General features: G+C 32.8%; 1 protein-coding gene across 1 annotated transcript in view; it reads left to right on the top strand.

Annotated features, from left to right (window-relative positions):
• LOC130892478 (zinc finger homeobox protein 4) overlaps nt 1-26,564 on the top strand; it is a 169,551-nt gene that overhangs the window by 128,104 nt on the left and 14,883 nt on the right. The window contains exon 6 of the mRNA XM_057797917.1: nt 17,570-17,622. Coding sequence (XP_057653900.1) covers nt 17,570-17,622 — 53 coding nt within the window. The remainder of the gene's footprint in view (nt 1-17,569; nt 17,623-26,564) is intronic.

The following is a 26,564-nucleotide window of genomic DNA, read 5'->3' as shown; positions in this document are numbered from 1 at the left end:
AAATTGTCCAGGCCCCATTACAATCTTTAATTTTTAGAATCACTGAATCATTTGAAAGTATAGATACGAGGTCTGGCCATTAAAAAACTAGACCGCGCGAATAGAGGGCGCCCTAGACGGTTGGTGTAAAAAACGAGTAGTGCGTTGGGTATCTAGATATCTTGTCTATGCTCGTACCAAAACACGTTTCCGTCACTATTATAGTATGTGTGTAGTAGCGGTTTGAAACGAACGTGTTTTTTCTCGTGTGAAAAACAGGAACTACGTATAAATCTCAAATTTCTCGTTAAATTGAGAAAAACTCCGACTAAGAGTTATAAACTATTGCAAAAGGCGTATGGGGACAATTCTATATCTTGTGCGCATGTTTTTGAGTGGTATAAGAGCTTTAGTGAGAACACTGAAGATGACCAGCACCAAGGTCGCCCTGTTACTGTTTCAACTCCGGAATCAATCACCGAATAAGCATCCGGGTGATTGCCGAGGCTGTAAACACCGATAAAGGAACGGTTAAAAAAATCTGATTCCTGACCAAAAGCTCTTGCGTCAACGGGTCTGCTCAGATTTCCTTGAAAGAAAAAGATCTGCTTTGAAAGGGACCCGATTTGAGTCTACGGGAGCGGTAAAGCAAAAAACGGCAGAGTTCTTAAAGGCACTCACCAAAAAAGACTTTCAGTACTGCTTCGATCAAAGGAAAAAACTTATGGAAAGGTATGTTGCGTGGGAAGGGGAGTGTATAGAAGGGGGGGCATTCTAATGTAGAATAATTTTTATAATAAAACCCTTTTTCTCGTTGTTTAATAGCCAGACATTGTAAACAAAAAATTAATTAATGGAACCTGTTACCAAATCGAATAATACTGAGAAAATAATAGGGGTATTATACATAATTCGAAATAATTTTTCTATAATCATCCGGTAAGCTATGAGGCTTGCCCAAATGTTTAAACTACGCTCGTGTGAGTGCTGGGCACTCACAGATGATGTGGTCTGCAGTTTCTTCCTTCTCCTTGTACCAATGGCACTCCGGATCATCCGTAATGCCCATGGTGTGGAGATGGGGTCTTAATTATAACATATTTTAAGACTGTCGTATATTTAATTTTATTATCTGGTTTAATTTTTACAATGTATATCATTGAAATGATTTTTGGAAGGAGAGAGAAATTCATTTGTTTCCAAAAAATTGTTAACAATTAGCAAAAAAGATGATATTTGCCATTATACGAATGATATTGTTCTCTGAACTTGAAAATTAAGTTATCAAATATACTTTTACGAGGATTGCTACTTAAGTTTTGACATCTGGCAAGACTGAATATGTCAAATCTGACATTTTTAATGGTGGACGTACTCAGAATGTGTTGTCATACGAGTGTTATTTGATTTGTTGAAATAGAAACATTCATTTTGGTCAAAAAATTGAATCAAATTATTAATTTTCTATGACTTTCGACGTGGATTAAACCAACAGTAGTGTGCGGATTAACTTCAACTTTTGGTGCTGAAGCTTTATCTCGTGCCATCGTGTTTCGCTACAAGATGGATTTCGTGAAGGTCGTCCAAAATCGATTGTTGTACCAGACAACATCGCTGATGTGCGTAAACTGATATTGCAAGATCGTCATGTGACATATCGTGAGATTTGGCATTAGTTCCACTCCCGTACATACAATATTGCATGAACATTTTGCTGTTAAAATAATTTGACAATCGCTCGGGTCAATTGGTGCAAATAAATGATGAAAACATTCAATTGCGGCGCTTCAAAATACATTTATAGGCATGGATCTATGCATCTATGAACCAAAATATATTCTACTATATGGGACTTTTAAGCTGAATCGAATCCAACAAACGAAGCACTTCACAGCAAATGGTTATCTGTTCTTTCAGAATAACTGGACATGTTGGTTGCCACTGTTCTATTGGAGCAACAGAGAACGGCCAATTTTGAACGATACACCATCATTTGTTTGGCGAAAAAATCAGGGAAACCAATCGCAGAAGACGAATCATTTTCCACTACGACAATCCGAGCTCCCAAACATCAGTTCAAATAAAAACGCTTTTGAACAGTCAAAATATCCAATAGATGGGCTATTCGACGTACAGTCCTTGTTTTGCACCCAATGATTTCTTATTCACGCATATCAAAAATTGCATGGTCAACGTGTTTCCACACCAGAAGAAGCGGTTGATGCGTTCAAATTACATGTTTTGGAGGTTTAAACACAGGCAAATGTGTATTGATCTAAATGAAGATAATTTTGAAACAAATAAAGCCATATCCAATTATAAATATTTTTTCATTCGTATTTTTCAAAACTTAATTTGCAATCCACGTATAAAGAAATTTGTTAATTAATTAATATCAAGTTCTAGTTTTGTGTAAGCCAGTATTGTTAAAATTTAAACTATGACAAAAAAATTAATTAAAACATATATTTAAAACAAAACAACGAAACGTGATGAAATTAGATCGAAGTTTGTGTATAATGACCGAGAATTTATCACCGAAATCATTGAAATTCGGTGTTCGTGGGCTAAAAACGTGCCGGATGTGAATTATTTGTTTAGGCCGGTATAAGGGGGTGTTTCTTAGAAGCAGAACTAATTTGTAACACCGTTTCAGGTAGATGAAAAATGCTTACAAAAGGATGAATGAAACTTTCAGCAGTTTCCGAGAGCTCTGAATAGGTAAAAAGTGAATGTTGAACGTGAAATGAAACAAAATGAAATACGTTGTATTATATACCTTAGAATTAAAACCAGTTTTTTGATCATTTTTCAAGATTACTGACATTTCTGGATACGTAATTTATTTGTGTACTTAGAAATATCTACTAAAAAAAACTATACTGTATGTTTTATAATTTATATTCTTTGTTAAGTATCATCCACCTTCTTTCTACAATGTCGTTTTTTTGGTTTCAAAATATCCGCTCATTCGAATTATAATTATTTCATACTTCGGAGTATTTTTCGTTTCAAAAAAGATCCTTTAGTGATCGTCAGGCTTTAGTCTGGAAAACCACTTTAGTTTTTTATGAGACGGAATATTATGTCGTTAATAGATTATTCCCCTGAAACTTAGGTCTTAGCTTGCAAAAACAACTTAGTGTTTCAATATGGAGGACGCGTAAACCGATTTTATATACATAGTTTTGATAATTGAAGTTAAAAAATATGTAAATAATTTTTTTTAACCCTGTAATATTTGTGTGATGAAATTAAGTGCCTCCATTGTCCTTTAAGATATCAATTCGAACTTTTGAAGAATTATAGCTTTAGTCTTCACATTTACAAACTTACAGGGTGTCCCAGAATGCTGTGCCATATCAAAGTTACATTTCTTTAAATTAAACACCCTATATTTTAATGTATATTTGGAATCAGCTTGACTTCCCCATTACGATAATATAGAGTTGAGATGTGTCTACGGGGTATTCAAAAAGTTATAACCAATTTTCCATGAAAGTCGTTTGAACACCCTGTACAATGTAAGAGAAATTAAAAAATAATGATATGTTGTGTCCAAAGTATTCGAATAATAATGAAAATACTGGAAAATTATTTATTTCGTATTTTCAAATGAATCGTCCCCTATTTTATGTTAGTATCGAGAAGTACTACCACTAAATTTTTTTGAATTGAGCCTTCCTTGTACCTAAAATTATGTGGTCTTGAAATAATCATTTAACAATTAATTTGTCAGTTGGCTATGATTTATTTGTCAAAAATTGATATTTTATCATTGTTGTTTGATATTGTGAGGGTTGAATTGCAAATACAAAGAAAAGACAAGTACATTACAAATAAATTATAGGAATGAAACAGTAAAAAACTATCTAATTTACTACAGTATACGTAAATGTCTTGACTATCAAAATAGGTGTTCGAAATGAGCTTCAAAGACATCTATGCATGCTTCAATGCTATAATTGGGAGTCTTTGCATAGAAACATTCCGAAATTCATTCCGTATTCTCACTCATGTCATACTGTTGGAGGTATTTGCGGATCGATGTCATGACGGAAGATAAATTTTCTGTCGATCAGTTGTTGGCCAGAACGTACTACATTTTCGTTCAATATTTTTTCATAGCCTTTTTTTTCAAAACCCCTTCAATTTATATCAGGTCCCCAGGCGCTTTTCCTCCAAAACATCTGAAAACCTACCACTTGGAATTACATATGGATCTAACATCCAAAAACCTCAAACTTCTCCATCCCACTGCAACCTCTTAATTTTATTAAGACATCTTTAAAAACTGCCAACCTTCCAAAAAGGTTAATCTTTTGTTACTGTAGAAGTACTCAAAGGTAGGTTCCTAGGTTTATTGGTCTGAGTTGCAATCTCTGGGCCCATGAATAGTCTATCACGTTTACTGATCAATACAATACGTTTATCTTCAGCGGTTGTGATTTTTAGAGAACGCCCTTAACTTTTCTAGGGGAATGCATATTTTTTCGCGTTTTAGTATACAAAACGTCGAGGTGATTTTAATTAGGTGGCAATGTTACGTTTCCTTTTGCCTAGACCATGAAGACTTGCTATTAATGTACAATTTTCAGCCGATTGTTCCTTGTTTTTACCCATTTTAAAACTTGCAAGTCTGAATTTGCGAGAACGAAAACAATTCGTAAACGATGTATATTAAATACGGTTTATTCATGTTTCTAGAAAACGTTCTGACTTGTGACTTTGCCATAAATTCTTCGCAAATATAACAAAATTTCTTCAGAACTTCGGCAACTATTTTAAAATATTTTCCAACAATACCGAACCATTTCGTTTTAAATTCTTTGGAATCTTTCTGCTTATAAATAAAGATCAATTCAATAGCCTGCAAACGAAAAAGGATATGAAGAACATTTTGAATAGTATGCTTTATGGCTTTATAAATATTTCTAAGTTTATTTCATCATTATTTTGATATTCACGATGAAGGTGATCTATCGGTCAATATAAATACGCAAATTGTCAGTGTCAATATCATATTTTGATTTTGATCTTTCTTTTAAAAATTATCAATTTTAAAAGAGAAGAGACTTAAAATCAAGAACATTTAGATGCAATAAATATTTTTTTCTGTTGTTCTGTATTAGCACTATATAAATAAATGTTTGAATATTGCTACAAACATTGTAAACCCAGTGATAATCACTATTGATTAAAAATTTGAAATTTCATAACTTGTATGTCCTATCTTGCCAAACTTTTTTCATAAAATATCCTTGGTTTATTCATGCTTCATTCAAATAAAAAAATATTTTTGTCTCCTTTTCTTGATTGTCTAACCCAACCTGTAAAAATTTAATTATGAAAAATTCTGCGCTTTGATCGGTCAGTTGATTACGTGGAGATTTTTTTCTTTACGCACTTACCATTTAATTTCTTTTTAAATCTCATGTGTCGATTGGGTAACTTATTTTGTTAATAACATTTCTATAGTGTCATGTAATTGTATATACCGCGACCGCCTTTATGTTGAAAGCATAATTTAAACAGAAGTTCTTAGAAAAAGAAACACATCATGAACAAAAGACATAATTACATTCGATACACGTTCCACTTTTTTAAATTATAATTAGAATTATTACATGTTATTACATTTTTGAAGAAATGTAACATTTGGCAAGAGAAATAAAAACGCAACCACGTTGTAATAATAATACTTTCACGACAAATTCTCCTTTCTTACAATAGTCGAGTTATAATTAACATTCGACTAATTTTTAGTTAATAGCCTTTACCTGTAACCTTAATTACGGCTCAAAACCACTATTTTTTCATCACACAATGAATAGTCTAAACAACATATGGTGTGTTTTCAAATTTAGTCTTAGAATATCTTTCCATAACAAAAGAAAAGTTTAGTTATAGTATTTTTCACAATTCCAATAAAGTGCTACTGAGACCTATATAAAATACGATAAGACCCAAAAGTCGTAAATTTATGCCATTATCAACTCAAGCGGATTAAAAATACAAACAATATAGTGGAAGCCAAGTTACTTCGTGACCTGTTTTTTCTGCAATTTTTTCGCAAACGTATTCCTTAAACAAATTATAACTTTTTATCATCTATGAATGCTCTGTTGTTACTTTTTTGTTCATTGGAGTTGTTAGATCGTGTAGATGTAACCTATTATCAACGTTCTTGCTGTAAATTCACTCTCTCCCTAATGTTTCTTGTATTTTTTCTTCAATCATCATCATCATCAAGCTTTTCAATCCTTTGGATTATGGCTATCGCTTTTAGCGCTTTATAATCCTTTTCGGGGTGAATTACTCCTCGTTTTCTATTTTTTTTTTCTTTATAGTTTATCGTTCGTCTTGTTATTATTTTCGGTTCCGGCATTTTGCTCTCCAGTTCTCTATATTGAGTACTCTTATGTCCTCCTCTATTTCGTTTCTCCAAGTCTTTTTCAGGCTGCCTGTTCTCCTTGGCCACATTGCGTTATTCTTTTGATCATTTCAGTAGATTTTCTTCTTATTATGTGCCAAGCCCAGTTGAATCTTTGTGCTTTTATGTATCTCTCTACATTTTCCTTCACTTTCTCTATTTCTTCCTTTTTTTGCTCTCCTTTTTCCCTTCTGTGTTATGTGTGGACCTGTTATAGTTCTCTCAATTCATTTAAGTTCTTCTTCTTTAGCATTATCGATTAATGTTGTTTCCATCGCATACGTGATTACTGGTCTTGTTAGGGTCTTGTACATTTTTATTTTTTTGGATATGTTTTTCAATAGGTTCTAATTTTTTCCATAGGCTCGGTACCCTTTTTGTATCGTGTCCTTTATCCTGACTCTGGTTATTCGCCCCAAACTTATTCCTAGATAGTTAAAGATCGATACTGTTTCAAAATAAGTCTGCTCTCTCTTCTGGTTTATCTCCTATTTTTATATATTTTGTTTTTTCTGCATTTATTTCCAGTCCGTACTTGCTTGCTTCTTCTTCTAATTTGTTGATTACTTTTATCATTTCCCTCTGTCCATTTGCTATGATACTTACATCATCTGCGTATTCTACTATCTGTGTTTTAATTGTTATAATGTTCTTATTTTGTAATCCTGCATTTTTCACAATGCCTTCCAATATTATATTGAAAAGCGTTGACGCCTTTATTTGTGTGCGTCTTCTCTCATGTTGTGCCCCGGAATCTCACTTTAATGTCACTCTTATTTAGTATTATTTCTATATAATTCTTTGTCTAGTTTTTCCTTTATTTTCTCTTATTTAATTGAATCGAAAGTCAATGAAAACTATATGCATTTCTCGTTTATATTCTACTGCCTTTTCTATTATTTGCTCTAGATTCTGGATTGATAATCCCCCAGTTCTATCTCTGCGAGTTCTTTCAATCTTTTGTTTAATAAATTTACCAAAATTTTGTAGGCGATATTTAGCAGAGTTATGGCTCTATAATTCTCACATATCTCTTTATTGCCCTTCTAAAATATTGGTGTGATTATGCGTATACTCCACTCGTCTGGGATTTTGTTTTGTTTCCATATCTGCTCTATTAGTTAATGAATATGTTTATTTAGTTTTTCTCCACCATATTTAAGAAGTTCCGGTTCTAACCCATCTTCTTCTGGAGCTTTTCTTCAATAAATCTATATAAGGAGAGAGGATGGTTACTGGTAGCTAGTATGTGACAGCAAAATTCTTACATAATGTCAAACAACTTAATCTTCTTCATATGCAATATTTTAACCACTCGAAGAACTTACTATCACACCTAGCTCATCCTCTCAACTCTCTACAGTAACCTTCCATTTCACAGCCCCAGCTCCTGTCTTATTTTGGTAGAAAATATATGAATTGTTGTTGCTTAGTTACCAATTTAATCAGATAACTGCTATTTTGATTCAGCGGTGCATTCATGTTGATAAATCAAGTTGAAATTGCACTCTGATTTAATAAAGAAAAAAGATAGTACTGGAACAGATTACTACGGCTGACGTACGGAGATACTCTTCAGAAACCATAAGCTGAGAAGATTTGTTGAATGTATAAGAATCTTTTCGACTCTAGGTTTAGTTGAGAGTGCAATATGTCGAACTTTGATCCTGAAAAAGTGTTTTTGCGGGGAGTTCTTTTTCATTACTTTAATATGAAGAAAAATATTGCCGAAAGTTCGTTCGTATTTTGGTGGAAATTTATGGTGAACATACTCTAGCTTAGCAAACGTGCCAAAATTGGTTTGTGCGATTTAAAAGTGGTGATTTTGGCTTGGAAGGCGATGAACGACCTGGGCAACCAAAAAAGTTTGAAGATGCAGAACTGGAAACATTACTCGATGGAGATTGTTGCCAAACACATGAAGATCTCGCAAAATCTTTGGGTGTCACTCAAGCAGCCATTTCAAAACGTTTAAAAGCAGCTGGATATATTCAAAAGCAAGGAAATTGGGTTCCACATGGGCTCAAGCTGAGAGAAGTCGAAAGGCGGTTTTGCATGTCCGAAATCCTGCTGGAATGCCACAGAAGAAAGTCATTTTTGCATCGGATTGTTATTGGTGAAGAAAAATGGATCCATTACGGCAACCCGAAGTGCAAGTATTATGAGCTGCTAAATCCGGGTGAAACTATCAATGGAGAACGCTACCGAATACAATTAATCCGTTTGAAGAGAGCAGTAGCCGAAAAATGCCCGGAATATGCGACCAGACACGAGGCAATAATTTTCCATAATGACAACGCTCAGCCCCACTTGGCTATTCCGGCTTAGAACTATTTGGAAAATAGTGGATGAGAAGTTTTACCTCATCCGCATTATAGCCCAGACCTTGCCCCTTCTGGCTACCCTCACTGGAATACGGTTCACATCAGAGCAAGATATCGGTTTGTTTCATTCTTGGCTACCAAGTCGGCGCAGTTCTTTTGGGATGAGATCCACAAATTGCCAGAAAGAAGTGAAAAGGTCATAGCTTCAGATGGACAATACTTTGAATAACACTATTGTACATGTTTTTCTTAAATAAACGTTTGAAATTTTGAAAAAAAAAATAGCTCTAATTAAGTTATAGACCACAATAGTTTTTGTTCCATTGTGACGAACCACAGTATCCATTTGGAAATGAACTTCTCCATCTTCGCCTGCACATGATCTTTTGGTATAACTGCTTTAATTGGTCATTCTGTTTCTCTTTAAACTACGTATATTAGTTATTGATACATTTTTCCCGATGAAAATTAAACAGCTATATCTTGAATAATTTGTTATACTTTTTGCAAACTTGATTTGTATATTTTTACATCTCTTCTCCTTTTTATAAATTTTTCTTAATATTACAGTGCTTTATTAAACTTAAATTGTATGTTTAACTTCGTATGCTAGTCATTGCTTCAGGAACACCATAAAAAGTAAACATAATTCTTATTATGAAAGTTACAAATCGTCTGACATGTTTCCAATAAATTTCCTATATCTTGCAACCTGTAATTGCTTAATCTCGATGGATTTTAACGGAACAGACTAACCGGAGGCATATTGGTTTCTTCAACTAAAAGAAAAAATTGACTTAGGCCCTTGCAAGGCAGTTAATATCGTGTTTATTAAAATTTTAACTTGACTGCTGAAACTCCCGCGCGAATGTAAATATTATATTCAAGTATCATGAAACAGTGGCGTTTACTGAGAATATCATTTATTTTTAAAGGATGTAATATAACTACAATATTGTACACAATGTAGCTTCAGTTACTTCTTTCTATTCTATTGATACTTTCAACTGGTTCTGGGCTTTGAATTTGATTTGGTCTTCTCTAAATTATTGTCATTACCCCAACAATCAATCTATAAAACATATTTGTGCAAAACCATAAGTTGCATGAAGGTAAATATGATAATAAAAAAGAGAGTAAATTTATAAATTTCATGTCTTAAGGTTCAGTACATTGAACACAATCGATGAAAACTTTTCAAGCGTTTCAATATAGACCTTTCTTTCGTTTTCGGTAAAAATTCTAGTGATGAAATCTAAATTTACATGGAGACGATAATTTAATTCAATTTATTATAATAAAAAATTGTCTAAACGCTTTCTAATGATTGGTACGTGTTTAAGCAAAGTAATTCGACTGTTTTACACTTTTTTTGGTTTATTTGTAGTGTCCTTACCTCATCGAAACTAACATGATAATCACAGAGGCAAAAATATATTTTAATATTGAAATTCTTCAATTTCCACCGTGTGGTATTTCATATAATATCAAAAAGAGAATCAGCAATTAATGTACGAATATCTTTCTTCGATATTAAAACGGGGGTTTTAAGGGTGGTAGTGGGACGTTAGAGAAGACAGCGGGGATTTTAGCGTATCTTGAGTTCAATTTAGAGCATCTCATATGTCAATGTATTCGAGATCAAGATCCCAGCGAGTCGGAACGTTGTGAGGACCGGATAGGGTACGGAGAAGGGCGCAGAAGTCGCGAGAAAATCCCGTACATGATATAGAGAACTGAAATTCATTACATGCTTCGCTTCATAGGGAGATTGTATTTTTTCGTTTTCGAATATTTCCAGCGATGCCCCCAGGAGTGGCTATGCGCCTGTACGCTGTTTAGATTACGGTGCTGTATGTTACATTTTACATTTGAATTGCAAGGATTTCATATATCGCGAAATGCCGTGCTAGGAATTTTAAATAGGGTTCGAATTTGTATTTTCTTCCTAATAATGCCGAAGTTATCCTGGCGATGCATCTAAATCGAAAAGATGAATCAAATACAAATTTAATCTATCAGAAACGATGTTTGGTAAATTTAAAGGAGAAGCAAACTTTTAAAAAAATGATTTTTTTAATTTTTTTCTTAATAATACGAGGGGTACTGCTCAAGTTTTGAGATAGAAAAAAAATATTGTTAATTGGATATGGCTTCATTGTTTAAAAAAATATTCTTTATTTAGATCAATTTTTGATTGAGGTACCCACAAAACATGTGATTTGAATGCATCAACCGCTTCTTCAGGTGTAGAAAAACGTTCACCCCGTAATTTATTTTTGATCTTCTGGTATAAGAAGAAATCATTGGGTGCTAAACAAGGACTGTACGGCGGAAAACAAATCAATTCGATGTTTTGACTATTGAAAAACGTTTTTGTTTGAGCTGATGTGTGAGAGCTCGCATAATCGTAGTGTAGAATGAGTCGTCTTCTGCGATTGATTTCCCTGATTCTTTCGATTATTTCTGACAAAAAAATCTTGGTGTATCATTTAGAATTGACTGTTCCATGTTGTTCTAATGGAACGATTCAGTTATTCCTAAAAAACTGGCGACAATTCGCTTCGAAGTGCTTCGTGTGCAAACAACTTTTGTTGGATTTGGCTCGTCTTTAAAGTTTCATACAGTCAATTGTTATTCAGTTTCGAGTTCATATGCATAGATCACGATCTTATAGACGTTTTATAAAGCACCGCGATTGAATTTTTGACCGATTTTGAACAACCTTCACGAAATTCATTGAGGAGAGTTACTCGGCACATTGATGTTGGTTTAATCCACGTCGAAGTCAGAGAAAATCATCGCACGAAAATGTTTACCACTTGGTTTCATTTTTTGACCAAAATGAATGTTTCAAGTATCTGTAAACAACTCAAATAGTAATTGTGTGACAACACGTTGTGAGGACGTTCACCATTAAAAATTTCACTTCATGATTGCAGCACCAGATTTAACATATGTGTTGATATATCTCAAAACCTAATTAGCAACCATCGTATAGATAATAATAAGGTTGAGCAAAAAATGGGAAAGTATCTAAGCACCTAGACAATCAATTTTATTGCGCAATATCACGAATTGTGCAACATTATTGACAGTTTAGCGTTAATATTGAAGATTGCACAATAATTGAACAAAAGTTTGAGTGAGTTCAATTTTTATTGCACCATATTTTTCTATTGAATTTTTTAGGGTCAGTATTGAGCAATATTTTTTAGTCTTCTATGTTTCGTGTTGACGAGGAATATACGCGCGCGTGCATAATGGCGGAAAACAGAATGAAAAAGTTAAGAAAATAGAGTTTATCGTCGAATGTATCCAATTGTACAGAGAACTGCCTTCTTTGTAGAATGTCAAGAGTAAGGAATATCATGACCGTGCTAAAAAAGTGATGCTTTCCATAATTATTAACGAAAGACTTTGTGGAGAAATAGCACTTCATATCTTCTAGAGTATTTGCAGTCGATAGATACCGTAATGTTATTGAAATCCGTTGAAAAGATGGTATTGCTTCCCTTATTATTGTATTTTTTTTTCAATGACCAATTTTAGTAGATTTTGAAATTGTTCAAAGTTCAGTAGTACAAAATTTTTGAAGTCTGCTTCCTCAGATATCATAAAATCTTTTAAAAGATTTTCGTGTGTATTTCTGCCTTTTCCTGTACCAATGTTTCGACCACCGACCTGTTCGTTTACGTTTGCGTTTAGCCACAAGCAACACAACTAAAGCAGAAGCTAAATCTTGTTCGGACAAGTTGCTTTACACACATTGCACACGGGATAAACACTATTCTACGACTAAACTCGAAAAAATTGCGCAGCAGTTCGTTTATTGTGCAATTTAACTGATCGTTTGGATTCTAAGTGCCATTCAATCTTATTGTAAAATAAAATATAGTGTACAATGTTAATGTAGGGTCTAGGGCCGCTAAGAAATACCTATAAATTCAACTCTACCAATACAATAAAATTAGCGAATCCATTACTACCTAAACAAATCCTACAGCGGGAATTCACAAAAAGTTCACCTAGATACTTAGCATTAACAATTTTCAGTAACGTTTTGTATTCGACCTTAACTTTTAGGGTTTAATTTATAATCTGCACAAAATTTCTGATCAGCCAGCATCTTTTTGAAATCTGAGAATAGGCAAAAGTCACTGGAGGTAGAGCTTGATTCGAAAGCAATTCGAAACATTACTGTCTCATTCTTCAAACGAGGCCACTTCTCAACGTGTGGTTTTGAAGGAAAGTTCAAATATCATTCATCACACTAAACTGTGGTTTGAATAGTATTCATTACTAAAAAGTAATGCTTTATAACACACTTAATACGTTTATTTACAAGTAACAATAGTTGCTCCACTAAACATGCTACAACTTGCAAATTAATAGTAAGACAGCTGTCAATTTATATTCGTGTCTATTGCAGGTTAGAGATAACTGTCAATCTTAAGGATTTAATATTTGTGGTGCCATCTATGTTAGCTAGAAATTGTAGCACAAAAAGAAACTGCTAGAAACTCTTTTGAAACTTGCTGACACATTGTAGTGCCGAATTTAAGGAAAAAAACAATCGATTTCATCAATTCTTGTAAATCTACATAGATACTCATTGCACTATCATAATTGAAATTATCCTCAACACATATACAAAACATGTTTATTGTCATTTACCCGGTAGTGATAACGCATCACGTGTACAAATTTCAATTTTTGAAGAAAATAGGCTGGAATTTTGCTCTATCTTCTTACCTGAGCACCCACAGTACCTTGGGGATTAACAAAAGAAATGAAATCCTTCTTTTGTCCTTACGTAGTTACCTGGATTCAATACAGAATAAGACACCCTGACACGAATCTATCAAAAAAACACCGTCAACTGTATACAAAACTACCTTTTATTTTTAATCGGGCCAGTTATGGATTTCAGTTTTATTATTTCTATTCCCTTTTGGACCGCACAGACAAGAGAGTGTTGGGTTATTGTTATAAATAGTACCAGTGACGTACAACAAAGTTTTCCCTTCAAAAGTACGTTCTACTTAATTAATGGGATATAAATTTATTTTTCTGATCTTAGTGGCAACCCTCGTACCAAAAAAAGAACCGAAATTCTTGGTTCCTGTAGATGAAACAAATTTGTTATGTTAAATCAACTCTACTTTCTCTATGCAGGCTTGTATAAACAATTCATGCAATCTGTAGCTGCTAAATAATTAAAAAGACAAAATTTAGATTTTAGTCCACACTATATAAATGACTCATATTTAAATTACGCGACAAGCTTTTATATAATAATAATTGTGTAAGGTTTTTAATAATTATAACTTCACCTAAATTAAACTAACCGGACCAAATATATACTAAAAAAAAATTATACAGATATATTTTCCATCTTCTTTTGATTAAAAATACTTTTTTTCTTATTACTCAATACCAAAAAGTCACTAATATCATTTATATACCTAATACGTAGTGCCTTCCATGAGTGCGATTATTCTCCCTTTATTTCTACAAACCTTTCAAACACTTCACTAAAGCTTCCATGTCCCTGAAAAACTATGATGTCAAAATTTTCGTACACCCAGTATTTAATTTCGTCGTCACTATTAAATCCTTTACCCATTACCTCGGTCTTTAGCTTTGCGAACAAGAAATAATCTGGCGAGGTCATATCAGGTCTATATGTGGAACCACCTTCGAATACGGTGGCCTTGGAAAGCAAAGCAATGTGGACTGGAGCATTGTGATAAAGCAAGCGCACATCTCGACTGATTTTGCCGCGCTTTTCTTCTATAATTTTTTGATGTAACTGCCTTAGTAAGTCAGCGTATTATGCCGCATTCACAGTTGTATTGGAATCCTTCAATGAAGTCAATCAAAAAGATTTTACATCACTCAATAAGTCGTGTGACTGACACACGCGCTGCCAATGTCAAATTCTTATGACGTTTATGAAGTATGGCTTCAAAAGTGATATCCGGACTCTGTTTCATCGAGAAGAACCATTTGCTATTGGTTTCCTGAATTGAAACGTGGTCTTACAGCCACCGATTATGGTGAACGTCTGGTCGTCCAATTGAGGAGGTTACTCCAAAAAACATAAAAAAGTCCACAAATTGGTTACATGTAATCATAAATTGAAATTGCGTGAGATAGCTGAAGTCGTAAAGATATTAGAAGGCAATCTCTCTACAATTATGCATGATTATTTGACCATGAAAAAGCTTTTTTCAAAGTGGGTGCCGCGTTTACTCACAGTCGCTCGAAAACAACAATGTGTTGATGATTCAAAGCAGTGTTTCGCCCTGTTTACACGTGATAAATCAGATTTTTAGCTTAGATATGTGACAATTGATGAAGCATGGATCCATCACTTCACTTCGGAATCAAAACGATCATCATATGAGTGGAATGCAGCCATCGAACCACGTCCGAAGCGTCCAAACGAATAACAGTCAGCTGGAAAGATTATGGCTTCAGTATTTTGGTATACGCATGGAATATTGTTTATCTCCAAAAGGAAGAGCTAATCAATAGCGAATACTACAAGAGTTGTTGGATCGTTTGAATGAAAAAATTAAGGAAACACTGGCCTAATATATCGAAGAAAAAATTTTTGTTTCACCAAAACAATGGACAGATTTACAAGTCAATGGCAAATATAGTTAAATTGAACGAATTACACTTCGAATTACTTCCTCATCCACCGTATAGTCCAGAAATGGCCCTCAGTGACTACTGGCTATTCAGTTCAAATGAAAAGAGAGAGAGAGAGAGAAGGAGCGAAATGCTTTATTTGCTTTATTGGCTGAAACTGAAGCCTGAACTGCAGAAAAAAACCAATCCATCAACAAGCACCACATCGAGAAGACAGAAAAGGGTTGGAATGGTTGTATTGCTTTTGAAGGAGATTAAATTTATGAATAGAATCGATTTTTGGCAAAAAATGTGTTTTTCCTAGTTAGCCGCACGACTTATTTAGTGATATGTTACCCTCACAGTCTCAAAATATTCATAGTCATTATGTTTTTGGTGCAACCTTCGCTTTTTTTGGATTACACTTTCAAAAAGAATTTTGACCCGACAAGTTCCCATATAAAGACGGTAAATATGGTTATATGATAGACAATAGTCAAATGATTGTGGTAAATCTATCACACCAGTACACAAAATTCTCTAATAGATAAATCTAGCCAATTTCAACCAAAGAAACATGTATGTTATAAGTAGACTCTTGAAGGACCAAAAAAATGATTGTATGGAGTCCATGTACATGCCACCTTTATCACTTTATTAGCAATGAGACCACGAAAACTAGACTAAAGATCAATGATCAAGGGTATTGTATCTATTGTGGACTCAATCCTCATAGTAGACATCTCAGGAGGTTACATTTCTTAAGTGATGGTTTCGGAGAAAGAATTGGAAAGCTGATCTCGCTTCTTATATATAAAGAGATTTTGGTGAGAATATGAAAAACTAGGAGTAAGAATTTTTCATAAAATAATTACGATTGGAAATAATAGATAAGCATTGGTTCTCGCGAAAAATTGGGATTCAGTTTGCGAAAATTGGGCAAAAAAATAAAAATCGATTAGGCATATGTAAGCAGTATTGTGAAGGAACAAAATGTAGTTCCAAAATCAAGAAAATTGTTACCCAAATATTTTTAGAAGCAACAAATGGAACAAAAATCAAATCAAAACAACACTCGTTAAAGGTTTGGAAACCATTATCGATGACTCATTATTGTCAGAAAGGCGAGAAAGTGAGTTCAGAAGTGTATATCATTTGTCCTTATGGAAATTATGTAACCGTAGATATATGATGAAGAGTGTGTTATCCCATAAAGTCCATCTAGTTTCCAAGGCTCTATTAGTATTATTTTGATCATTGAGTCTCTTTTGATAGCTTTGTCAACCAACTATTCTCCCTTCTCCTGGTTTGACACGACCTACTAGTGCCCTATAAACTACTCAATCCACATCAGGACACTGCAGGCGGTATATTGGAGAGACCACGTCGATAGAATCACGGAATATCGATGGGCTGAATGGGAAAAGGATGAAAAACCATCAAGACTTTGGGCCGACCTGCCAAGAGATAGCACGAAAGCTGGATGCTGAATAGTAAAAGAAACAAGACTAAGTCTCAAGATAATAGAAAGAAGAAGAGTGTAGTTATATCTAGATTAATGCGGTTCATAAAAAAAAGAATCCTGAAGGAAATTTTCTGTTTTGGCCAGATACGGTAACTGCTCATTATACAAAGAACGTTCAATTATTTATAATTCAAAAATATTTAAAAACAAAAATTAGGAAAGCGAGCCGACTGGGTGCTGATTCAATAATATGAAATGCATGTAATTATAGTATAGTAACCATTGTTTGATGAGGTGCAAATAAACAATTACAACAATAACAAACAATTATTTATTTCAATAAACTACAAAATTTTTAATGTTTTTAGATCGTTTTGTTTTTAGGTCTCTTCTGATATAAAATTAGTTTTTTTATTAATAATTTTTGAATTAACGTTTCGACTACTTTTAAATATATAAAAGGTCTAAGAAATAAGAAATTGAAGGAATTTAAAATACTTTATTGAATATATTTCCAGCTCTCAAATTATATATTAATTTACGTTTTTTCTTTGCAGTTTTTGCTTTATTTTAAGCATGTTCAGTAGTTGTCTATTCTCTAGAATATAAGTTTATTTTTTAAGTTCGACTCTAGCGTGCTTAAAAAAATCCATAGCTTTTTGTGGAATCTTTAAAAGATATTCATTATTATGTAATAGAGAGTGATGTAATTTTTCATAATTTCAGCCTACGACCCATCTCAATGCGACTACGGACCAATACTGGCCTCATTAGCAAAGGTCAGTAATATTTTATTTTTAAGCACGTTAGGGTCAGATACAAATTTATATTTTTTGCACAAATCACCATAAACTTGATGATGTTATCAAAGAAAAAGAAAATAGTGAGCAGAAATATATTTAACGTCATCATTTTAATTTCTATAGCTATAAATTTGAACGATATCATTTATCAAAGATGATCTACAATATATCTCTTTCGCTTTTATTTCTAAGCTCTTTATTGTTCTTTGATATGTATTAAACAATTATTTCTTCTTAATTTGCAATTATAGAAATAGTAAGATATTTGTTAATGTTTATTAATTCTGGTAACCAAAACAACTGTTTAGGCAACTACTCTGGAAGATTAGAAATCAGCACTCAGTTTGGTCTTTTAGATGTTCATGAAGTAGACATTAAACTTAATTTGATCTGGCTGAGGAATGTGAAAGTAATTAGATGGAAGATCAGCTCTATATCTATGGATACCTGTGGAATATCCTTGATTTGGGCTGTTTCCTACCAACTTGGATAGGGATTCACTTTTATGAATTATAAAGTGCTAAGATCGTAAATTGATATAACAAAACTTTAGTATTGAAGGGTTTATTTTCAATAATAAACAATTATTTCATCTGACCGCAATTATAAACAATAATGAAAAACAGCGTACAATGAAAGATTTTCGTGCAAATTATTTTTACATCAACATGAGAAGATAAATAAGGCGGTATTAGCATAACAAAAAGATTTCTTTTATCATCACCTTAACAATTTTTATTGTGAAGTTTGTAGAGCTCGTAAATTATCTTTTTGGATAGACGGTGAAAAATCATTGTTGGCAAAAAAATCCCCAATCATATTATTTCCCCAAACAATCAAAAAATTCTCATTATCTCTCACAATAACAATCCCCAATCAAAATAATCGTTAATAATGCTGACGTTACTGCTGATAAGTATTTTTTTTCTTTCTTTTTCCTCTCCTCGGATTCATATATAAATTAATTTGCTCTCGTTCTCCTTTAAAGTCTTCCCGATATAATTTAGAAAGGATGTTTCATAGGGGTTGCATTTTTTATGTGCAGATATTCGCCACCCCTTAATAAGGGTAGAAAAAAAATGAGTCACGAAAGCACACCCTCGAGTCCTTATTCTCTTAAAAAAAGAACCCGCGGCCTTAGCTTTAAATTATTGATCCTGATCCCGCTATTCCTGCTTTCTGACCAATATTCCAGAGAGAAAGTGTAGGAATTTATTAAGTATATTACCAGATAAATAAGCAGCAAATAATGCTAGGAAAGGGCAAAAATTGGAATTGTCATCAAAATATTGCTCGAATTATTTTTAACGATTAATGTAGAATTGAAAAACATCTACAGATAAGGAATGTGCAGAATTTATAGTATTGATTTAGAATAGCAATTGCTTTTCACGAATTATAACTAATTTTTCATGTTTTTAGTGAATTAACCTCTGAAGTTCTGTAGTGCTTGGAAATCTTCTTTTAATCCGCATAATCTTTAATCGCCGTTTTCCTTAAGTTCGAGTTGCTTGAGGTGTCCAATCAGGAAGCATTGTTCTATTAGAGCCTCTTTTAAATTTGCTCTGGCTAATGCCTTCTCAGAACCTCTTCTGGTGTTATTTTCCCAGTAGTATGTTGAGTAGATTAGTCCTACTGCGCCCCAAGTGCTCATTTCTTTTTTTTTCACGAAATATATATTGAAAGGCGTAGAAAATTTATGAAATTAAAAGTTAATATTTATACAGGTTCTAATAAAAATAAGAATTTCTATTTACATTCACACATTCCCTCATTTTGTATAAATATAATCATTGTCGTATTTATATGAGAATGAATTTGATGAAAGGAATTATTTTAATATTGTAAAAACATCAAATATCAACAGGCCATTATCACTTGTTTATTATTGATAACGTATTTGATTAGTTGATGCAAGAAATCGCATAATGACGGTATAGATAGAAAATGAATAACTTTTTGAAGTGACATAGGTGGAGCATCGAATAGTTGTGTGTGTATAAAATGATGCAATATGTTATTGATGAAGTCAATATTTATTGTACTACAAATCATTTTGTTAAAACTTCTTTGATAGATGGCGTTGGTACAAATGAGACGTAGTGTTCTCTGATTCAACGGAAATATTTTGTAGCCTTCAAATTGTTGATTGGATGAAGTTTAGGATAATAGACTTTAAGTTGGGGTGACTCTATAAAAAAAAGTTGAAAAGCTATAGATTTGGTGAGCGTGTTGAAGTTGTAAAGTCACAACAGCATATTTTTCATTTAATTTGACCCAGGAAAGTGCATTTTTGAAGTTTTAAACAGGAAAATTTAGACAAAACCAAATTTGTGGAACCCATTTTTAACCTAAATGAACTTAGAAACAAGAAATTTCAACCAAACCAAACAAAAGCACTAATTTTAGTGAAAGTAAATTGTTTGGTAAGAAACATTAAATTTACTTGAGAAAAACGAAATTTGGACCAAAACAAGACATGTTTGTTTCCTCAATCGGATTGAGAAAAACATATACATGACTAAGATTTACTTAAAAAACTCATTTTTGATGAGAATAAATTTACAAATATGAATTATTGACAACATAAGACGTGAATAATCTGATTTTTGATCAAAAAATACTTGTAACAATGATTTTGACTGAGTTAATCATGTTGATACGAAGCTTTGGATAGTTTAAAAGTAATTATAGATATTTTGACTAAAATGAAGACAAGAAGTATATTTTTTAATAAATTTTCGATGAAATTGGGCGTAGAAAATTCGATTTGTGACTAAAAGCGATTATGACTTGATTAATTTAATAAAGTAAGATTCTGATCAAAATAAACTAGACGCCAATTTTTGATAAACAAAGATGTGATGTTTATTTTGACTGAATGAAGCATATTAAAAAGAGTAAAAACTATTTTTATCAATTAAATTTCACTTAGAAAGCCACAAATCGAATTTAGAGATCCTTGTTTTGATAAATTTATATCAGAAATATGAAATTTTCATTGAATCGAAGTACGATGAGTGAAAATTTGATCAAATTTAGTTCAGAAAGTGAACTTTTGACTAAAAACAACATGAATTTCGACCAAATAAAGCATAGTGAAACCACAATTTTTGACATAACTAAAATTAGAAAATCTAATTTCGCTAAATAAACTAAGAAAAACGCAATTTTTAAGTAAAATTAACTCAAAAATGCACTTTGGATGAAAATAAATTGTAAAATACGACATTTTGACGTTTTAGAATCAAAAAATGATATTTTTGACCATAATAAAACTTGTATTAACAACAAATTATATTCAGAAATGCATGTTTTTGAACTTAATATAATTAATGAGTGAATCTGTAACGTAGAAACATAAATTTCCACGAAAATCACATGTTTTGACATAACTAAAATTATAAAACCAAATTTCGATAATCAAACTTGTAAAAACCCAATTTTTAAGTAAAATTTACTCAAAAAATGCACTTTCGACCAAAATACATTGTAAAGTACAAAACTTTGACCATTTATTAGGAATAAGAGCCACTTTTTGACCATACTAAAACTTGTTCAACCAATTTTAACAAAACTAATGCACGAAAATTTAATTTTAAACAAAATAAACTCGTTGATGCGACTTTTTGACCAAATAAAATGTGGAGACCAAATATTTTGACTGGAGTAAGTTTAAAAACAACTTTTTTTAAATAAATTTGACTTAAAAACGTTAGCCAAATCAATTGTGGAAAATAGCAGCATTGACTAAATTTATTTCAGAAATTTTCCTCAAAATAATTTCAGAAATTCGAGAAATTTACAATAAAATGTGAACCGATCAAAGTAACCTTAGTAGAACTCCAATTTTTGAGCTAACCAAACTAGGAAAAACTATTTTTTCCCAAAATTTTACTAATAAATCCCATTTTCACTAATTTCTTTGATGTAAAATTATATTAACTAATTCAATGGAACGTTGTGTGAATTGCGAACGAAAATAACTTTAACATGTTCCATTTAAATGAATTTTCTTGGTCGCATAACTACGAAAAAGATCAAAGAAAATTCCTGTCTTAGTTCATCTGATTTTCTAAATGTTGTTGGCGAGAAATTCCCCTACATTTTCGTCGACGGGGATCTTTCTCAAAACTGTGGCGAAAAGCCCTAATTAAAATAGCACCGGCGACGGCTCGATGACCGAGATTTCACCACTTGCCGCGTTTAATTGCTCTTAATTACGAGTGAAGCACGACTCGAGGGCTAATTGTTGAATTAACATTCGCCAACCCTTTCAACCACTTGTTGAGCAAAGAGAAGGGTTGAGTTAATAGGTCTTTTACTTTCTAATTAACCACTGTCATATTGTTTGAACAGATTTGAGTTTTAAAGCTGATATTCTGTTATCGTCAAGATTAAATTGTAATAAAGTCGAATTTTCGCGTTGTTTCCACGCGGAAGGGTTGTGTGATTTATTTCCATTGTGATTATGAAGGCTTTTCGTAGGCGGTTTCAAATTAAAATGAATTAAATTAAGATTATGATCAGTAGTATAATAATTGTTTTATACGAGACATGACAATTGAAATGAATGTCGACAAAAAAATATTACACAATATAAACCTTCAGAGATAACATGAGGAAACGAAATAATCCTTTATAGCGATGTTCTTAAAAGTTATAACTCTGGTTTTTTAACAGTATATAAGTCCCTAATGCCTAGGATCTACATTTGGTAATGGGAACAAGAGGCTCAACCAATTTTCAGAAGTGAGGCAAGCAATGGAATATGATACGAACTCGTAATTTCCCCATATATTCATTTCATAAACCTCACCGAAGCATTTGAATAAGTGAGACTATGCGACATTATGGTCATAAGGCATGAATATGAAGTGGAAGGCATCGTCAGATAGAAAGTTAAAATGGAAATATTATTGAAGGCACATATTACTGCCAGAGACTGGTGATTTTGAATAAAACAGCCAACTGATACATTGATAAATAGCTTGAACGCATCAGGATTCTATGAAGAATACCTTAAAATAATTGAATTGCTGGTGGAAAAGGAAAAAGAAACTGTTTACCAAGCAAGCAAGCCTTCAATTCGTCCAGTACGTTAAAATGTTCAAACCCAGCTTTTTGGAAGACATCGTCTATTGGTAGGTTTGAATGAAGTATGACAGGACCATATGTATTTCAGCTCCCTATGTCCTACTATGAACTATAGTTCAACAAGAATCTCTGGGGATGGTAGACCGCGGGATGTATACCAATCGGTAGCCTAATTCTAGGCAATTTAGTCGCTATGGATTTTTTCTTGTAGGGTTAAGTGAAATCTAACAAAGCGACTTGTCTGGCACAAACAAACTAAAATATTCGCCAGGAAAAGGGAGCTATCACGGAGAATACCTGTCAAGCCATCATTATAAGCAATTATATGAATGATTGTCGTTAGTGCAACGGTTTACATTTGTTCCATGTTATTTTTAAGAAATAAATTCCCAAGCAATGTTTAGAGATAGAAAGAGAGAGAGAGAGAGAGAGAGAAATGCTCTATGGGCCAAAAATTGTTACAATTTGTAGACAAAAGCTTGTAAAAACTTAAAAACAAATATAAAAATATCTAAGTAAAGATACAAATGAAATAAAATAATAATAATAGGTAATAAGTCCCTAGCAAAATTAAACCAGTATGCAACATGTCTGGAATTGCCCTCAAATTATTGCGGAATGCAAGAAAAGATGATATCAATTTGATTTCAATTAGCAAGTGATTGTGCAATTTTTTGTATTGTAAAATATTGAACCCTTATCTAATTCTGAACGTGGAGTAGGTAGGTAAAGGTCGTGCTCCGCGTTCCTAAGTGGATAGACCTTTCTGAAATTGGAGAAGCGTGCTTACGAATTAAGCAAACGGAATCAAAAATGAATAGAGAAGGAAGATTCAGAATTTTGAATTTTTCAAAGAAGTTCCTGCAGTGATCTCTGTTGTTTAGTCCGTGCTCTCTTTTGTAGATTGAAGAGTCGCTCAAATTAAGTCGCACCACATGTACCCCAAAAGGGAAGGGCATATCGGAGATGCGACTCAAGAAGGGCATAATAGAATGTTAATGAAGGAGATAAGTTCAGTTTTTTGGAAAGGGCAAAGCAGGTGGAACTTAATTTTTTAGATAAGGCAATATGTAACTCCTTTTTCAAGGAATTGTCCACATCAAGCTCTAAGGATTTTACAAATTCAGTCACTAGATATAGTCCTATAAAGTGTGGTGAGATCAGGATTTCTCCAAGAGAAACTAGTCTCGTTTGCAAATAGACATATTTTCCAACTGATGTCTAGATAGGCGATGTCGTTTATAAACAGAAGAAACAAAATAGTGCCTAGTACTGAGTCTTGTGGCACTCCACATTCTATTGGCTTGCAAGAAGACATCTTTATATCAACCCTTACAAACTGACATCTGTTGGTAAGGTATGACTTCAACCATGCGAGAGGTGTTCATCTGAAATTAAGGAGGGAGAATATGGCATCATTTGTGCATTTGTTACTTAAAAACTCAAACTGATGGATGGTAAGTAAACAGAAATGATAAAAGCCTCTTTTTGACCAATCTTTCTAAGATAATAGATAATGTGGGAAGGAGTGCAATTGGACAATAATTCGATGCTCGATTTTCATCTCCTCCTTTATGCAGAGGTATAATTTATTAAGTAACAAACTTTTTTGTCAAAAAACTCTTTGTTTTTCTTAAAATAGTTTTATTTTAAATGTGTTGAAGTTTCTTCTGAGACACCTTGTATAATTAATATCAACATTTTAGATGTAATTACTGATGATAGTTATTCAAAACACAGTCCCATAGAGAAATTTAATAATCTAATTAATATAAAATAAATAATGCCAGATCTACTGTTAAGATCAGATAATAAGAGACGTTTATGCAAAGTAATCGTATTAAATTGGTTATCTGTCTCTTCCAAATTAACATTTCGTAGTTAAAGAGGGTCACAATAACATTTTGACTTCGTCGTATTTTTAAAATGACATTCCAGAACCGCCTCCGGAGTACCTACCATCACAATTCATACAGTGTAAATTGTTAAAATAATTATCTTAACTACTGTATCCCTATTAAAATACTAATTATATCTGTTAAGCATGGTTCACACTATAATTAGTAACTACGTCACATCCGCCTAATAACTCTTCCTGTTTTAAACACTGCGACTTATAATTTGGACAGATTTTCTAATTGCTGTCATGATTCAAGTTTCAAATGAGTTAATTTATTTATGACAAATTGAATTAGGTCCCTAACACCCACAATGGATACACACAGACTGACCTAGAAAGGTTAAAAGAATTGTACGTTAAAATAAATTAAGTTTTATACAGAGTTGCGGCAAAAATTATTAATTAAATCTCACGAACGAATAAGAGAAGGTAAAAAGGGCAGGAGAAAAATGGAGAAGCTTTGAAAATCCTTTGGAAAGTGTCGTGTGGACTATTAAATAAACAATAAAATGAAGAGGAAGGATGTAGAAGAAATATAACTAATAATTTAAAAGAAAAATGAAATACTTAGACAAATGAATTCAAAAAGTAAAAAGTATTATTTCAAATAAATGAAAAATCGTGAACTTCGGACACCAAACGACCGAAAATTATAATGGAAAAATTATCAAATTATTTAACACCAAAACAACCGGCTTGGAGAATTCGAAAAAGTGTATTCTTTTTTAAAGAAAATTTTACAAGAGGAATATGGTGTTAATTTTAGGTCAATAGGATTAGTATTAACAAACTTACGCAGTTTAGAAGTCTGGCTTTATTTTATACCGCTCGAGATCCGTTCCAAATAGGTATTACGTCATCAGCGCCGATTGTGTAGGAGAGTGGCCGCCTGTTTGACAAAATGCTACTGACTGAAGTGCTATTTTGACGACAAAGAGTTGATTCATTGATAAAATTGGAGTAGGAGTTTTTTCGTGGTTCTTCAGACAACTTGCCCCAAATAGATTCCCTTGTAATCCGCGGGATGAACCAGATGGACAGACAGATCGATAGAATTACGTATTCGAGAGGCAAAAACAAGATTTTATGTTCACGGTACCTCTCAATTTTGAGATACCAATTCGATCCAGTTAATGCTTGATAAGTAGCAAAATGTGTCAACCAACTTACATAAAAAGTGTTTCTATAAAAAGAATATATCTGTACTACATTTTGACGATTTCGTTATGAAAATCAGACGATTTTATTTTTGATACTAGGGATCATATTTGTTCCATGTGAAATGTCAATTTTAAAATTATTGGTTCTTAGAAACCGAGGGTGTCTATCTACTTACCTAGAAAACATCTTCACCACAAAACCGATTACTTGTACTTGATAAAACAGTATTCCTCTCACTGCCCCTTATACTACATACCATGTTTCCGTATTTTTTCTCCCTTAGGGATACTCTATTTGGTGCAGTGATGCTGATAGATTCTAGAACAATACAATTTCTATCCAGGCTTCGACAACAAATACGACTAATACGATACGACGCGGTAAGATGGTAAAACAGAAAAACGTGGTATGGATCATGCTAAAACTTGGCGAGCGAAACTTGATCGGCGCTGGTGACGTAAGCAAGCTATTGTGAGTGCTAAAGACGTGCGGTAATTGCAATATTTATGTTCATTTAAATATATAAAGCCATTACAATAAGGAAGAGACGATAGAAATAGGTTCGGATTAGAAAGGTTAAAAAAAGATTAAGTAGTAGAAGCAATTGAAACTAAAAGCTAGGAAGATACAAAATATATGCATGAAAAGGTAATAAACTAACAAAATATCTAAATGAGGTAATGTAGCAGGACAAAATATCAGAAAATTGGTATAAATTATAGTATATATATGAAAGATTGTGGTACATACTAGCACAAAT

The sequence above is a fragment of the Diorhabda carinulata genome, chromosome 4 (assembly GCF_026250575.1).
Source record: "Diorhabda carinulata isolate Delta chromosome 4, icDioCari1.1, whole genome shotgun sequence".
NCBI lineage: Eukaryota > Metazoa > Arthropoda > Insecta > Coleoptera > Chrysomelidae > Diorhabda > Diorhabda carinulata.
This window is presented reverse-complemented; position numbering and strand designations above follow the sequence as displayed.